Source organism: Etheostoma spectabile, chromosome 3 (genome assembly GCF_008692095.1).
Source record: "Etheostoma spectabile isolate EspeVRDwgs_2016 chromosome 3, UIUC_Espe_1.0, whole genome shotgun sequence".
Taxonomy (NCBI): Eukaryota; Metazoa; Chordata; class Actinopteri; order Perciformes; family Percidae; genus Etheostoma; species Etheostoma spectabile.
In genome coordinates this window covers 31,727,041-31,743,571 of record NC_045735.1, presented here as the reverse complement: position 1 = coordinate 31,743,571, position 16,531 = coordinate 31,727,041, and the positions used below count along the sequence as shown (strand labels likewise).

Below are 16,531 nucleotides of genomic sequence, written 5' to 3'. Positions count from 1 at the left end.
ACATATTGTATGTATTTGTACACCTGTATTAGTATAACAGACTGGCTGTCTGGACTGACTGTGTTGCTAATAGAGCTGCTGTAGCACTGAGAGATATCATTCTTCAAGTCTCTGTACATAGTTTCAGTACAAAGAGATTTATAGCAAAATGCAATAGGCAGCAATAAACGCAATAACACGCAGAGAGGAATTATAAAAGAGAAAGAAAGAAAGAAAGAAAGAGACCTTGGCCAGAGAAGCCTCATCCTTGGACTCCTGGGAGTTGAGGTCGTGCAGCTCGGCATCCAGCTGCTCCAGCTTCACGTTGACTGCACACACCTCCAGGTCCTTGTCCTGAACCCCCAGAATAATACAGTCACAACAGAGTGGTGGTGGGGGGTTACAGTGTGAACAGTAATAGACACACATACACATGATGAGGGAAGAATGAGGAATTCTTTCCTCAGCTTAGCAGGTAGCTACAAGGTGTACACACACAGAAAAATATCATAGATGTAATCAAGATCCACAAGTTTCCACTGACAAATAAAAGAGGTTAGGGGTCTAAGCCACTTTTCCCAATCTTTGGGTTGCCTGGTCTCCTTTTTTAATAATGCTTGTATAACACTCAACCCTGTTATGCACAATCAAGTTATAGACATATTTTTTTCAGAGAAGCTGGGCTATCAGTATGCAGCAATGTCACATGAATGTATGAATTGTTAAATGACTATAAAGATAAAATAAAGAGTAGGCATTCAGTTGTGGTTTTATTGATTTGGTATTACTGGACTAAGTCTCAGAAAAGTCACTAAAGTTTCAGGAAGGCCTACGATCGTACATGGGTCCTTTTTTGAATGGCCCAGCTGTTAGCTGTCGGGCTAAAAACACAGAGGGTGGGAGGAAGTGTTGTAGAGATTACATAACTTGATGATTTGTGTGTGCATATTGAAAGTGTCATATAAGGACATGTAGGGAGTTTCTTTAAACTTCTTTTCTAACTGGTTGTGGAACATTATGTGATGAGCACCAAGATGCAAAAATTCAATGTCACTTCAGAACAGAGTGACTGGAAGTCATCTTAACAAGCCTTTTTACACCTTAGGCTGTTTTAAAATACTTACATAGGCATAATGATAGTTCCTATTTTTATAACATGTAACTACTTTGATTCAGCTGGAAGAGTAAATCAATGGGTGGTTCCACTTTTGTCACCAGCCGGGCAGGAAAATAAACTATAAATCAACACCACAGAGAGGAAAATCAAACCCTTACTACATAAAAAACATCTTATCAGTAATTTGTGACACAAACCTCCAGCTGCTGTCGGAGGCTGAAGGCCTCTCCGGCCAGCATGTCTTTCTCTCGGGCCAGTTTCTCCCTCAGGCTCCTCTCCCTCTGCACCTCCTCCTGGGCCAAACTCAGCTCGCCATCAAACCTGCACACCAACACACACTCTTCTAATCAGCACTGTCAACAACCACTGCTACTCTAATGACACTTGGGAAGCAAAATCTAATTCTAAGTTGCTGGAAAATTCTAATAACTTTAAATGGGCTGAGAAAACAACAAAGAAGATCTTACATGCTTTAAATACAGCATGCATATTCAGCAACACATATACAGCTAAGGAGCATGTCCCTCAATAGTAGCAACACACACACACGCATGCACGCACGCACGCACTTGCGTCCAGTTTAGCAGCAGTACAAATGAGCTGGATACTTGTCTGTTCTGTCTGCGGAGCATGATGCTATAAACATACTGGAACACAATACAGTTTTTCTTTCCTTACAGCTACTATTGTTACTACAGCAACACAGAATGATGCAATACTACGTGCGTGTACATGTTTGTGTGTGTGTGTGTGTGTGTGTGTGTGTGTGTGTGTGTGTGTGTGTGTGTGTACTGACTTCCTCTGCTTCTTCTCCAGGTCGTGGTTGCGGCTCTGTTGGCCTTCCAGGTGAAGTTTGGTGTCCTGCAGTTCAGACGTGAGCCGCTGGGTTTTCTTCTTCAGCTGCGAGATGTTTCGCTGGGACTCCTCGTTATCGGCCTGCAGGTCGGTGATCTGAACAAGACATTTACACGACAAATCAGAACTGGAGACGAAAACTTTTCAACACGATGAAAAGCCTGTTGTTCCCAAACGACTTGAGAGGCATCCAGGCAGAAAGATAATCTATACACTACATTCACATTACAACCGTTTAATAAATAATTGTAATTTTAGTAATTATGTAATTTACTGTGGTCACATACAGTACATCACTGGCATCATCAGCTCATTATATCTGATATATGACATAAACCTGTCGTCATATTATATAAGTGAAAATATTTGTATTGGTGTAATAAAACAAGTAGCTTGGCGATGTCTAATTTTGGTAGAGCCTTATATCATACTATTTACAGCTTTACTACTTAAAAAAAGAAATTGATGAATTCTACAGTGCACAATATCAAGCTAATGGTGGTCCTTATATCAGAGATGGAGGCCAGTGGTTTGGGATGAGTGAAAGACTCACCCTCCTCTCCAGCTGCCGCTTGTTCTGCTGCTCCACCTCCAGCTTGTCATCACACTCCTGCTGCAGTCTCTTTTTGGTGAACTCAATCTCCCTGATGGCTCGCTCATATTTCAGCCTCCACTCTCCGCCTGTCACAGCATCACGTTAACAGTCAACTTCATTGTGTTTCATCTGAATATGCTTACAATAGATACCTAAATGCAAACATTGGTCAGAAACGTACAGTATTCGTTTGAAATGAGGATGTCAGTGAATAAATAAATACCTCCAAACTTCTGTGTGTCATAAAATATATTAGTGACAATTTCATACCAAACTTAGACGTTTGCATGAATAATGCGTTTCCTGGGTTGCATATCCTGATTTTCCGGGACATTTTAAATGGCCAAGCATGTAAACACTTTTATGTTGTGGAAGTTCCCATTAGAAGCCTTATAACCAATCCCCTTCCTGGTAGGCTTTTGCATTAAATTGTCTGCAGAAAGAGTTGACTAATATAACGGCACTCAAAGAAGCAGCAAAGAAGATGTGACTGGAATTACACAGAGAAACAGCAGAGTGGTGAGTATTACATGACTCTGATGATGTATTGATTGAATTAGTGTTGAGTGTTGAATATAGTCATTTCACTGATTGAAAGATGGATGGATGGAAATGTTATTGTCTGTCACAATGTGACAGACAATAACAACAAAGGCTGAACAACAACCAAATAATGCACAATTAAAACACATGTAAAAACACACACCTAGATAAGACAATTCAAGAGTTTTATCCTTTTTAATTTCTATTGATTTTGAAACTGCCAGAGAAGATTATATTTAACTATGTGGTTGTTTCTGAGCCAGCAGTTTGTAGAGTTGCATTTAATAAAAATGATAGTAGTTAGTTGGCTGACAGATATTCGATCAACAGCAATTTTGAAAATCAATTCATTGAAACTTTTAAGCAGGAATGCCAAACTTTCTCTGCATTCAAGGATTTGCCTCTTTTATCTTTTTAATATGCATAAATATATAGCTTCACTTGAAAAGAACTCGTCAGGTCAAGTTCTTAAACTTTTTTCCTACTAAGGCCATTAAAAAAACATCTACAAATTAATCAATATTAATTCAGATTTAATTTGGATAGTGAAAATAACTTCCCTTACTGAAAATATGTTCATGTCCATATTAACAGTAAAAGGTGTGCATTGTCGGACATCATACAAACATTTTCAAAACTCTCAAAAGATTATCACCAACTGAGTAGTGTAGAGTATTGTCTGAGCAGTTTTTACAGCCGTCACACCACCATCCCATAATTTGTCATGCTGCAGATGCACTCTGAGCTGGCAGGAAATGTGGCAATTATGGCATCATTTTTCTTAGTATGGACAAATAAGATAACCAAAACATGGTTACAATTAGCTTGTAAGTCTGTTAAGACCGACATCAGCGGTGTTTGGTGTTTTTTGCACCGAACATCTCCTTCCAGGCAGCGCTGCAATGGTTCTGTTTAGGATTAAGATTAGGCGACATCAGCATTGCGTTCAAAACGAAGCCTCCTCATTTATTTCAATGAGACCACTGGGTGGCACAGTGAGGATCCCGAAGCAGAAGGCCCCAGCAGGATATGTAATGCCAAAAACACACTGGGCGGAGGAAGCGCCTTAAAGCTGAGAAATCATTTCATTGTTGTTATCCAATCTGTCAGTACACACCAGCTGCAACAGGAGTGGAGCAGCCGGGCCGGCCCCGCGCACTGAAGTGATCGTTTTCAGCATCTCCACAAGAGAATGTGTCAAGCCAGGTAGGTAATCAAATACAGAGCCACAGCACAGCCTGATACTTAAAAACTATTTTCAACACACACACACACACACACACACACACACACACACACACACGGCTGAATCTAGGCTTTGTGGGCAGCGTGTTCCCGGCGTAACACACCTACTCAGGCTAAAGCTGTCAAAAGATGTGACAGAACTCACAGAACTGTCACTCAGGCTGGATCTGTACACGCCCACACAGTCTTGAGAAGACATCTAATCAGTTAAACACCTGTGCGGGTGTCCAGCAGCTTTCGCCGACAATTAGAATTGAGTTTTTTTAAGCAACACAACATAAATCAAAAGTCTCATCAGATTTCTGCTGTGCTGGGACATTTCTGTTATTTTGTCCACATTGTGTCTGACCTGTGTCGTCATCTTCCATCTCTCCGTTGAGTTCAGACGCCCGGATGAGTCGAGCCTCCATTACCTCCATCTCCATGGACTCCATCTGTTTCTTCATGCTGTCAAACTTGGCCTGGTGGATGAGAGAGAAGAAAGGTTTCTATGACTACGTGAACACATCTGTCGAAGCACATTAAAGCACACATAAGTGTCAGGGGCCCACAGAGGAAAGCTTTGGTTGTTGCTGATGTAGGATTGAAATGTCTTCTGCTGAGAGTAAAATCTAACTGACTATCATAGTGGGTCCCATCAGCAGGAGAGGATGCGGCCCTGAACAGGTGGCGGGTCCCTTAGTGTTATTTTTCCAATGAATTTCGGAGAATAAGTCTTGGGAAAAATTGATTGTATAAAGCACTCAGCTAATGCGTTACTGCAGCGATCGTGAACCGGCGGCCTGCAGGCCACATCCAAAGCTTCCAGTCATGGCCCGCAGAATAATGATGAATTCAAAAAAGGCCTGTTTGTTTATCTTAGTTTGCCACTAATCTTAAAATTTCGACAAATTCTTGTAAACTTAGCTGCTGGTTAAACAAACCATCCTCTCCGCAGGAAGTAAATCTCTGGATGTATTATAAGACCAAAACAAATCCATTTGGCTACTTAATATGCATGTGACCTCATCGTCATGCTTGCAAACTTTATTCTTGATGATGATGATGCTGGTTGTGCTCTTCTGCCACAGCAGTGTTTCATTGCAAATTCTAGTTTCTAGTTTCATTCTAGTGAAGGAGCCAGTTATTATTATGGACTTCCAATTTTTTTTAACCTCTTGAAGCACACTGGAAAATATATGATTTTCTCGCCTAAATTTTACCCCCTAAAACATGCTGCAGTTTCCAATGCTTTGGCCCTCTGTGATGACCCTGAGTTCATTGTGAAGCTAACACTCTCAGCTTGTTGTTTCTAGTGGCATTGTGACACTATGGCCTTATTGACACAGAGCTACAGAGGTTAGAACACAGAATTTCATTTCCGTCCAATAAATCATCTAAAAAATTAATAAAAATCACTACTGTAAGCATATTACAACTGCTATATACTAAAATAGTACCTAGCCACATGTCTCAACTTTGAACAGAAAAAATCCAGAAGAAAATTGCTTATAAAATGGATTTTATATGAATGTTTTTCTACAGATATGTCTGTGCGTTTGTCTAATTTCTTATTTCTAAAAAAGCCCAAAAAGTGCTAAATACATAACTTCTGAAATACAAAAACACATCCACATCACTCACACACATTCCTAAATAAGTAGATACATAGATTTATAGGAATAAGTAATCATAATTTGATGAAATGGTGAAATGCCATAAGACAGCCTTATTTTTGGCTTTCAGACAGCTGGAGTGAACTCAGGGATAGGTTTTTGTTGGCCATGTCTGGTACCATTCAACTCGTCTTTTTACTAGCTACACAGCGATGCCAGTTTTATGGCCGGTCCTTCTAAGTGGTGGCTTCAACTGTCATTCTTTCCCACGAGGGCCCAATGGGAGCTGAACGATAGGGTGGTTTAGTTTGAGTGTATCTTTTGATAGAATCATGCTATTGGTTGGCAACCAGGTTCATTCGAACGTGCTGGCACCACAGATTACAATGATGTGTCGACATGATTTCTAGCGCGCACAGGGGAAAAAGTTACACGCCATCAAAACCGAGAAATGATGCACTACCTAGATTTTTGAATGTCGAAACTTGGCCAGAAAACTACAAGATTGTGAGGGGACCAGATAATTATGGATTACAAGGCTTGGATATTCTAATAGTTTTACATGTTTACGAAGGAGGAATACCACGTTTTCGGCGATCTTTCACCGCTGTGATAAAGACACGAGCAGACAGGTAGGAAAGCACACTCAATTTAGACTCGAATATGTCTGTCTTGCTGTACTTCAGAACATGATTGTAACCGTTGTGAGTCACCTTATTGCTTGTGTGTGGCTCGATGGAATCATGAGACTTTAAGCTTTCTAACGATGTATGACTTGAGCGTGTTTATGACGGTTTAAATGCTTGCAATTTATGACGGAAGTCAGCACTTCCGAAAAACGGCGAAGATAAATCCGGTGCCGGGACCTATACGCCCAACACGTTAAGAGTCTACTCACACTTATACATGTAAAAAATATAACATTAATTTAGTAAGATAATATAAATATCAAACTAGAAGAGACGTATTAGGTATAAATACATTTTATTTGCTTTATTAGTTTTGAACAATGATGGTTAAATTTAAGTGACAATTAATGGATTTATATTTGTTTCTTTATGTCTCCATTTTTTGTGCCATATGGTCATATTGTGGTGTTTTTATATTTGGTGACCATGTTTGATGTAAAGTAGTAACTGAAGTAGTGTTCCACAGGACTGAATATACACAGATCCCTTGTCAGCCTGTGCAATGTGGCAGCCAAAATGAGTTGATTAAGGTGAAAAGGGCTAAAGAATGTATGTTTTAGACCCCTTAGATTTTGATATTTAGATTTCCTATTTCAATATTGGTTGTGCATTTTCAATCACTTTGTGACTGAATAACTTCTATAACCTCATAAACATGGCACACACTGTGCCATACTATAGCAGAGCTTAGAATGGTGAACTGGCACTGCAAGATGTGACATTTCAAAATATGTGTGTATAAGTTTTAGCGAAGTTTTGTTTTGAGAGGATTGGAACCAACATAAATAACTGTAATCCCAAAGGCCATGACATACTTGTCCCTTACAAGTGAATGGAAACTTTGATGCTACAGTGATAACATTAACTGTAACTTTTAGCTCTTATTTTCCAGAAGACGCAATGCAATAACTCTGTATAGAACTATCCAAATATGTTACTGGTCCATTCCCTTGTGCCTCTCCTCACTTACACAAGAAGAAAATAAAATCTATCCCACATTTCTATCAGCTTGGCTATTTGTAGGCAGCCTCTCACCATGCTATCTGAGCAGTCACAGGAAAAAAAATCTATTCCAACAACGCCCAATAAAAATAGAAAAAGATATCATGTCAAAGATGTCAAATAACCGAACTAAATGGATCGAGGGCGCTGGGGGAGGGCATCGGTGGAGAAATGGCCTGAAAAAATCATTTCACAATTACAGTCGTCGCTGTGTGTGTGCCTGTGTGTGTGTGTGTGCGTGCTTGTGTGTGTGTGAGACAGGCAGAGAGCAGAAGGGCAGATAGCAGAAGAAGAGAAACAATCAATGCAACGCTGGCTGACCTGGCCGTTTGGTAGAATATGTATTGAGTGCATTTAAGGATTTAGAGTAAGGCTCAGACGTTTTTCAAGCCTATCTTAATAGTAAATTTTCATGCCATATATACAGTCCATTGAAAGAGTTAGTGGTTGGTGTAATCATTCCTCCTCCCTATAACAACTGGAGGGATCCCTTCAGAGCGACTGCACTGTAAAAGATGGGGGACAGAATCTCCAGTCCTCTGCAAAACTACATTCTGATGTTCAACGGAAGCTAACACGAGACCTTGGCAGTCTGAGTTAGAATTAGTTATTCCATTGCAGGTGTTTTGTTTCAGACATGCAACTACCAGGACATTTCCCTCCTCTGTGGCTCAGCAAGGAAACATTGTCTGGAGAAACTAAAAAGAGAATTCAGAAGAAAAAAAGTTGTTGAAAATGAACTTTGTTGAAGCCTAATTTTAGCCTCAGCTGAACTCATTTATGGACCGTCTCTGACTATGTAGTTGTAGCTCTATGAAGGAATCCCTTTACAGCCAGTATGGAGAGAATGAATGATTTTCTGATATTGGGCTGTATTTGTACTTGTATTTATTATACGGCTCCCCATTAGCAGACACCTAGATGACCAGCTAGTCTTCCTGGGGTCCAAAACATCTGTTATATATAAAAATATATTAAAAAATATACATAATATACTGTATTTCAAAAAAATTTAAGCTATAGTGCGTAGTTTCTGCATGAGGAATTCTAAGTAACTGGCAAAAAAACTGTTGACGCATCCCCCCCCCCCCCACACACACACACACACACAGACTAATGCAAAATTAATATTCTGTTCACCATCATCATCGCTTGCCAATTTACTAAGAGTTTTTTTTTATTGGCATCTTTTGGCAGCATTTGTAGTTGTTGGGAAATGATCTCTCTCCCATAGCTGCCTCAGGGTCTTAATGCATTCCATTAAACCTGACAGTGTAACATCACTTACCGGCAGCTATAACATTCTCTCGTCTAATATCTCCAGGTCCCCTTGACCTCCTCACATTATAGCCAGGGACAGCTTTGATTTAGAAAGATGTTTTTGAGCATCTCACTTCATGTCAAACCGTTCCTTCTGTATTTCAGGCACAATACAGTGCCGCTCCACCTGTAGCTGTATTAATCATTTCTGAATTTGTTGAGTTTTTGTCTGCCGGTTTTTCGCCAGCAGTAATTGAAGCTCAGTGGCCTGAAATTCTTCTTTTTACTCTTTGGTAACTTTTTTGTGAACGAAACCCTCTTGCAAACGAAGCGGAGCAGAAAGCCTCTTAAGGCGGTTTAAAGGTGCTGATTATGCTGACGATCAAATCTCACAAATGCACCACTGCTCATGAACAGCTGGCAATCACAGGCTGAAACCAGGAATTCACAACAAGTTTGTGTAGGAGAGACTTTTTTTACAGAAAAAAAGTAGAGTGTCAGGATAAGAATACTGTACATAAATGTTGAAGTGGATATGAATGAATGCCAACACAATTTCAGAAGAATCCATTGATTTATGAGATGTACAAATGGGAGAAAATGACACAAAATGTTTCTCAGAACTATTATGTGACTTTGTGTGCACAGCAGTCTATATCCAAGATGTTCCACTTCCGGGATTACTCCGCTGGCATGTATTTTCGTGGATATCCATTTCCTTCCGCTTTCTTTGTGTTGGAATTCTAAACTCCGGTGGATTTATGAGGACTACTGCTCCTCAGATCTCTGCGGGGTAAATCCAGACAGCTAGCTAGACTATCTGTCCAATCAGAGTTTTCTGTTGCACGACTAAAACAACTTTTGAACGTTGCTCCACCTAAACAAGTTCCTTCCCGAGGCTATTTTGCAGCGGCTCTGTACAGAGCCTAGCACCGCCAAGACGATTGTGATTGGTTAAAAAAAAAAAAAAATAGACCAGAGCATTTTTTGAGTTTTTCTCCCGTCCGGGAATGCGTGGACTAGCCAGACCCTGGCTAGTCCACAAACACTGTTGCCCATGCCTTAAGTATTATATATACACAACTGCATTGCGCAATTAAATTCTGATAAAACAATTCCATTAGAATTTGACTGATCCTGATTAGGAAAAGAATCTATACATACATTTATTGCAAAATTCTTGCAAGGATTGCCTGCACTAAATGCATGGAGCACTGTTTGGGTTGTGGTGCTTTAGTACTGTAGTAATGTTGTTAATTTTAAAAGATTAAAAGAAAAAAAGGTTACCATCAGCCTTTATAACAGTAACATCTCCAACTGAAATCTGTTCATTTCAACTGAATGGCCATTCTGTATGCCTCTGAGACCTTGTTGCAGTTGAATGAACTGTGTCTTAGACTTAGACCTAGACTTCTCTTTATTAATCCTTTTGGGATGACTCCTGCAAGGAACTTGAAATTTCCACCAGCAGTTTTTAGCAAGAAAAAGGAAAATACAGCATAGAGAGAAAAGAAGATAGTATAAAGTTAGCAATAATAAAAGTAATAATAATGATAAATAATAATAATAAAACATTTGGCCATAAAAAGACATAAAGACATGACCATAAATTATCAGTGTGTCAAGTGTCAAGTCACGTGTTCAAGTGTCCAGGTAATTATGTGAGTCCAGGTATGTCTGTGTATGTACTGTCCTCTTTACCATATTAACTCTATTTCCTCCTCCCCCCAAGTGAGGGGTTGTAGAGTGTAATGGCATGGGGGACAAAGGAGTCCTTGAATCTGCTGGTCCTACACTTGGGAAGGAGAAGCTTCTTAGCATCTCCTGGGTCTTCAATAATTACTGCCTAAATGTCTTGACAAAACAGCGATGTTTAAATATAAGACAGCGTTTCAATTATCCAAGTTTAATTTTGTATGACATTTTACAACATTACTACTCCTTTTGAAACATTACTATAGACTATAAAACCCCACAGGAGCAAAGGCAGGGGTGGCTGACAGTTCTGCTCTTTAATAATTCAAGCTGATGTGCTAATGTTAAAATTATGTATAGATGAGCAGACATTAAACTACATTTTACAATGTGCCTTAACTTCAAACGTCATTGTGAAGTCGGAGAATGTGGTTGTTTGGTAGAAAATCTTATTACCTTACTGATAAAGCGCTAATTGGGCAATAAACTGTTATCCATCTCTATTTGCCATCACAATAAAGTAGTTCCATTTTCATTTGCCTTAATAGAACTCTGCTGGGGAAAAAGCATCAAGTGAAGGAATGGGTCAGTGCTTTAATGGACACAGTGAGGAATAAGGCCCCTGGTGTGTGACCGTTTTAGGCAAACCTAAACTTAAGCGTGAGAGTGTGCGTGTGCGTGTGTGTATATACCTGCAGTTCCTTTGTGTCCTTCTCCAAGCGAAGTCTCTCAGAAGTTTCAGTCTCCAGCAGCTGGGAGGCTGACTCCCCAGTGTTCCGCTCATCAGCCAGCTCTGATGAAAGCTCTGAGATCTGGATCAACACATGAACATACATATGAACATACATATGGACATACATATGAACATCCATATGAACAAACATATACACACACACACACCCACACACCCACACACCCACACACCCACACACCCACACACACACACACACACAGCAGGAGTCAAGCATGTTTATACTGTTTTATTATGTAAATGGACTGTATTTAAATAGCGCTTTTCTAGTCTTAATGACTACTCCTTTAGATTGGTAGAAGATAGCTTTACCAAGTGAGCCCCAGCAACCCCAGATTATTATCATTATTGTGCATAGCTTGCAACAATGTATTTTGTCAGAAATTGGGTGTTTTTGTTTTAGGTTCGGGGAGCAATCACATTTCATTCATATGCAAATTATATTGGTTGTTATACAGGAGATAATCAGGGACATGACATAAAATACCATTAGAATATCTGTTTTACTCTTTGACTCCTACCAATACCCGTACATTCCCTTATACAACTAGGGTTGCTTCTCATTTGCCTTATTTAATGTGTCCTTGCTCCTTGGGTGACCCAGAAATCAATCTGGTCCAGCATCATTAAAGGATGTCTCAGTTTCCCTATTTCTGTTCGAAGGAGTGAGCTTGAGCATGGATAAAAGAGATCATCCTTTTCTGAACTCTTTTAAGGACTACTGTGCCCCTTTATTGGAAATCTGTTTGTGATTAGATGCTGCCTGCAGCTGATCAGACTGCTCTGACAAACAACAGATTCAATTCAGGTGAAATACTTCTACCCAGTTTAGATTATACTTGAGTTCTGATTCACCATCTTGTTCAAATTGAATATGTAGTAACTGTATGTCTGCCAAATAGAGGAAGCATAAAACAACTTTCATAATTCATCCGATGCTGCTGTAGTAACGTGCACAGCACATCACATCACATTACCTATGCAAATACAAACTGTAAGGTATACAGCATCTGGGAATATATTTGTGGTGTTCTGCAAGGAATGGTCCTTGGTCCCATCATTTTTGCCTTGTACTGTATATGCTTCCTCTTGGACATATCACTGCTAAACAGATGATATTTAATCAAACATTTGAGTTAAAACCGCCCTACAAAATTTAGGTCCTCTGATCAAAAGTTTATAGGTTGTTCCTCGCTGTAGACTCAAGCCAAAAATAGCAAAGGCTTTTGAGGTTGTAGCTCTTAAACTTTGGAGCTCTCTCCAATTGGAGTTAAATCTGAGGATATCTTTAAAAAGTAATTTTAGATGACGGTTCAGAGGAGAGGATGTCACATTTCTCTAAAAATGTGTTTCTGTAAGGACATGAGGTAACATTTAAGACAAATGAGAAGCACCCAATCTATCACTGTGTACAGACACACTGCATGAAGTACACTTCTATGTCACTGCAGCAAGGTGAAAAGTTAAAGGTCAGCAGAAACAGATGGCAATAAGTTGCTCTTTAAACTATATTTTATATTAAAATATATACGTATTTATTGTTTTTGTGAAAGCCACTTTCCTACTGTTTTTTCATCAAAAGTTATTTGCTAGCCATGGTAACCTAATATTGTGGGGCACATGGATTTCATGCTGCAAGACTGATGCCTGTTCTTAACTGCCCTCCTGTTTCATGTTTTTTTATTATTCAACATAGCTATGAAATGATTAAATACTCTATTTAGACTATAATTATACTGAACCAATCATTTTCACAGGGAACACATCAGATTAAACTATGTTTTGATGTTTAAACAGATTACTAGCTGGTGTTTTCTTTGGTTTGAAGTCACTTAGGTTCTTAAATTACATTAGGTTATGACCAGTGATTTGCCATCACTGCAACAAACTGTCATTACCAGAATTGTAATGTCACCATCACCATATATATTTTGTCAATCATTTTGTTTAAATTACAAAAGCATCCAGCAATTGTATATTTTTGACAACGTTGGACAGTCTAAATGATCACTGTATTAAAACAGTTTTGATATACTATATGGCATTTACCTAAAATAAGTTTATATTCCAATCCTGGCTGGATTGATGAATCAGAAATTTAGATACATAAATGACTATAATTCATCTTGCAAGTAAAAATCAGCAATCCCATTGAGTTCAAGATAAAATATATTCCATGTGAAACCACCACATGTTTTAAAAAGTACCGATTTATTTTTTATTTATTTAAGTTTTATTTTTCTCATATATTTGATGATGTGATGGAAATGCCACATTTACTTGACCTAGTAAACAAAATGGAAAAAAAATGATACATTACCTCATCTTATGGTCTCAACCGAGCTCAAAACGTCACTTCTGACTAAAGGACTGATAATTTGATGTATACCAATTAGTCAATTTGGAATTTTAATTTTCAAAATTGTAGCAACCCAATTTGGCCCTTAATCTGAGAAATGCCTTTATAGTGTAATGTGTCTAGCTTTTGTTGTCTTCCTACATTCTGAAATATCATACTAACAATATAAATCTTCTTGTCTATAAATCTGTCTTTCTTTAATCATACGGGTGCATGATTCAGAAAATGTCACGATTCAATATGGATTTTTATTTTCAGACAACTCCTGTTTGTTTGTGTGTGTTTACCCGGCTCTCAAGGCGGTCACTGTTGAGTCTCAGCTCGTTCCTCTCTTTCTCCACCTTCTCCAGCTTCTGTTTCAGGTGCTGGATCTCTTCCTGAAAGGGAGAAGACAAAGGATGTTAATGACAGACACACATTATAGTGGGGACACACAGCAGATGAAGTGAATTAATATGACGTGGAAAAGGGTTCTGTGTTGGTACTTCTTAACCTCAGTTCTGTATTCGACACTGGAAACCACCCTATCCTTATTGAAAGGTTACATGATTGGGTGTATATATCCGGCGACGCTTTTCGCTTCTTTTCATTGTATTTTACTGACAGAAGTTTCAATGTGTTTGAGGGTGGGTCTTGTGGGATCGCACAGGGTCTCTTTATATTTTGCTGCCCTTGGGACAAATCAAGAACAGATGTTATATCTGATACCATTTATATGCAGATGATATCCAATAATTTGCTGAACTATGGAATGCTCTGCCTCCACACTTATGGCCCGCTGCTGGATTCTTTAAAAAGTCAGATGAAGACCTACCAATTTAGACTGGCGTTCGGTTAACCTGTCTGCACTTTATGTATAATTGTACTTTGAATTGTGTATTGTGTTCTCTTATGTGTTTTTTATGCCTATTAAAACAAGGTTTCATTGTATCTGTGAAAAGCACTTTATAATTAATTTTACTAACTTACATAAAAATCAATAATTCTGACTTCTATAAGTCTATTTCAGTTGTGACTATTTGTGTGTGTGTGTGTGTGTGTGTGTGTGTGTGTGTGTGTGTGTGTGTGTGTGTGTGTGTGTGTGTGTGTACTTACATCCTTGCCACGTATCTGTTCCTCGGTGAGCTGCACCTCTATCAGAGGTCTGACAGTGGTGAAGAGCTTCCACCATGGCCAGCCTTTGACACCGCGATTCTTCTTTATGTTCTTCTGGATGCAGCGGATGGCCAGATCCTGGATCTGTCACACACACACACACCGGCAACAATATAAGGAAGAGTTAAGTATCTCATACTTATACTTTTGTAAATGTGTTCTGTTGAATGTTACAATTTTCCCCTCAAATATGAGGGACGTGAAAACAATTAAAATGTTTGAGCTGACCACGGGATCCTCCAAAATAAGACACGTGGAGCAAATCCACTACTTCCATGAAAATCAAGATTGTTCTTTGATTTGGACTCTCCAACACAGCCGCCCTTTATAGAATCAAACCAACACAAGTAATTTTCTTTGAGACAGGAGAGGCCTGACAACATGGTGAAAGATGAGTCATCACACATGCCTAAAATGATCAGTAGTTTCTTTTACTTTGACATAAACATTTATGTGTGTGTATGTATGTATGTATGTATGTATGTATGTATGTATATATATTTTTCATATACACACACACACACCACACACACACACACACGTAACCACATGCACATATATGTGGTTTGGCTGATGGATCTCAGACAGACTGCTAACGTTTCAAGCACAAATGAAACCATCAATGTTATACTGGCAGCTTGTTGACGAGGCATTAAGAGGATTCTTCTCTAACTGCAGGTAATCTGAGTCAGAGCCATTCATAACGCACAATTGGGACAAATTGCTCTCTACAGAAAAGGCAGGCATGACTGGGAGGTCCTGATACAGAAATGTTGCTCCTCAGAGAAAACCCCTCTCTCCTTTTTAAAATTTATTTTAGAAATTTTCTTGTAACTGGAACAATCAGCTTTCATTTTCAGGCTATGAGATTAGAACTGACCCAGTTGTAGCCGGAGCCAAACTTCTGACCAGTAACTGCTTTAAAAGCCTGTGGAGACGACGGTGGGCAGGGGAACGATCTGTGGGCAGCAGTGTGGCAGGATGAAAGGAAAGATCAGCAACCTTGAAGAGCAGCATGAGAAACACTGACCTGGGCCATTTCACTCTAATCTTCATTTGAACACTTCATGTCCCATTCCCACACTCCCCCTGACCTGCACAGGAATACACTCTTCCCTCAGGCCTCCACTCAGAAAAAAGGCAACCTATCTTATTTAAGGTTGATTCAATTTTACTTTTTTTATATCCAAGATAAATAATCTTGTCAAGCAGTTGTTGCTGTAAAAAGTATTAAACTTATTTCAAGTTATGATATTCAATCTACTTTTCAGCTGGAGGTAAGAAGAAGTCCGAGAAGTCTGACAAGTAGTTGAGGGTTGCCTTTGTAATATCCACCTATTCAGAGAAAACTAGATATCCTAAAACTTGGCTATTAAAACTGCACAGCTAATATTCTGTCTTCTACTTTTACATCTTGGTGGACTGGTTAAAGCAACACCAAAGCTTTGCACTCGCTCTTTGGTTCCCACCAAACGGTTGGAAGCGGAATTGTCTCATTCAAACTACAGATCCGCTTCCCAACCTGGCAAACTTGCATAGCGCGGTTATAGTCGGTAGAGAGCCCCAAAGCTTTTGCAGAGGTGCCGTTCACCCTGTTACAAGTTGATGAACCACTGAAACGATTTTTGGAAACATTATTTTAAGGTACGAAATAATCTTTGGTGTTGCTTTAAAGGCGAAGTCTTCACAGC

General features: G+C 39.2%; 1 protein-coding gene and 1 long non-coding RNA gene across 17 annotated transcripts in view; one reads left to right on the top strand and one right to left on the bottom strand.

Moving 5' to 3' along the window:
- The window catches only part of LOC116675997 (unconventional myosin-XVIIIa), a 157,055-nt gene that overhangs the window by 49,400 nt on the left and 91,124 nt on the right, over positions 1-16,531 (bottom strand). For all 16 annotated transcript variants that reach the window (XM_032507448.1, XM_032507449.1, XM_032507461.1 and 13 more), the window contains 8 exons: positions 14,781-14,924; positions 13,973-14,062; positions 11,268-11,387; positions 4,684-4,795; positions 2,505-2,632; positions 1,893-2,047; positions 1,294-1,417; positions 226-333 (listed from right to left, as the gene is read on the bottom strand). In XM_032507448.1, the coding sequence (XP_032363339.1) occupies positions 226-333; positions 1,294-1,417; positions 1,893-2,047; positions 2,505-2,632; positions 4,684-4,795; positions 11,268-11,387; positions 13,973-14,062; positions 14,781-14,924 (981 nt within the window). The remainder of the gene's footprint in view (positions 1-225; positions 334-1,293; positions 1,418-1,892; positions 2,048-2,504; positions 2,633-4,683; positions 4,796-11,267; positions 11,388-13,972; positions 14,063-14,780; positions 14,925-16,531) is intronic.
- The window catches only part of LOC116676769 (uncharacterized), a 614,404-nt gene that overhangs the window by 569,635 nt on the left and 28,238 nt on the right, over positions 1-16,531 (top strand). The window lies entirely within an intron of this gene.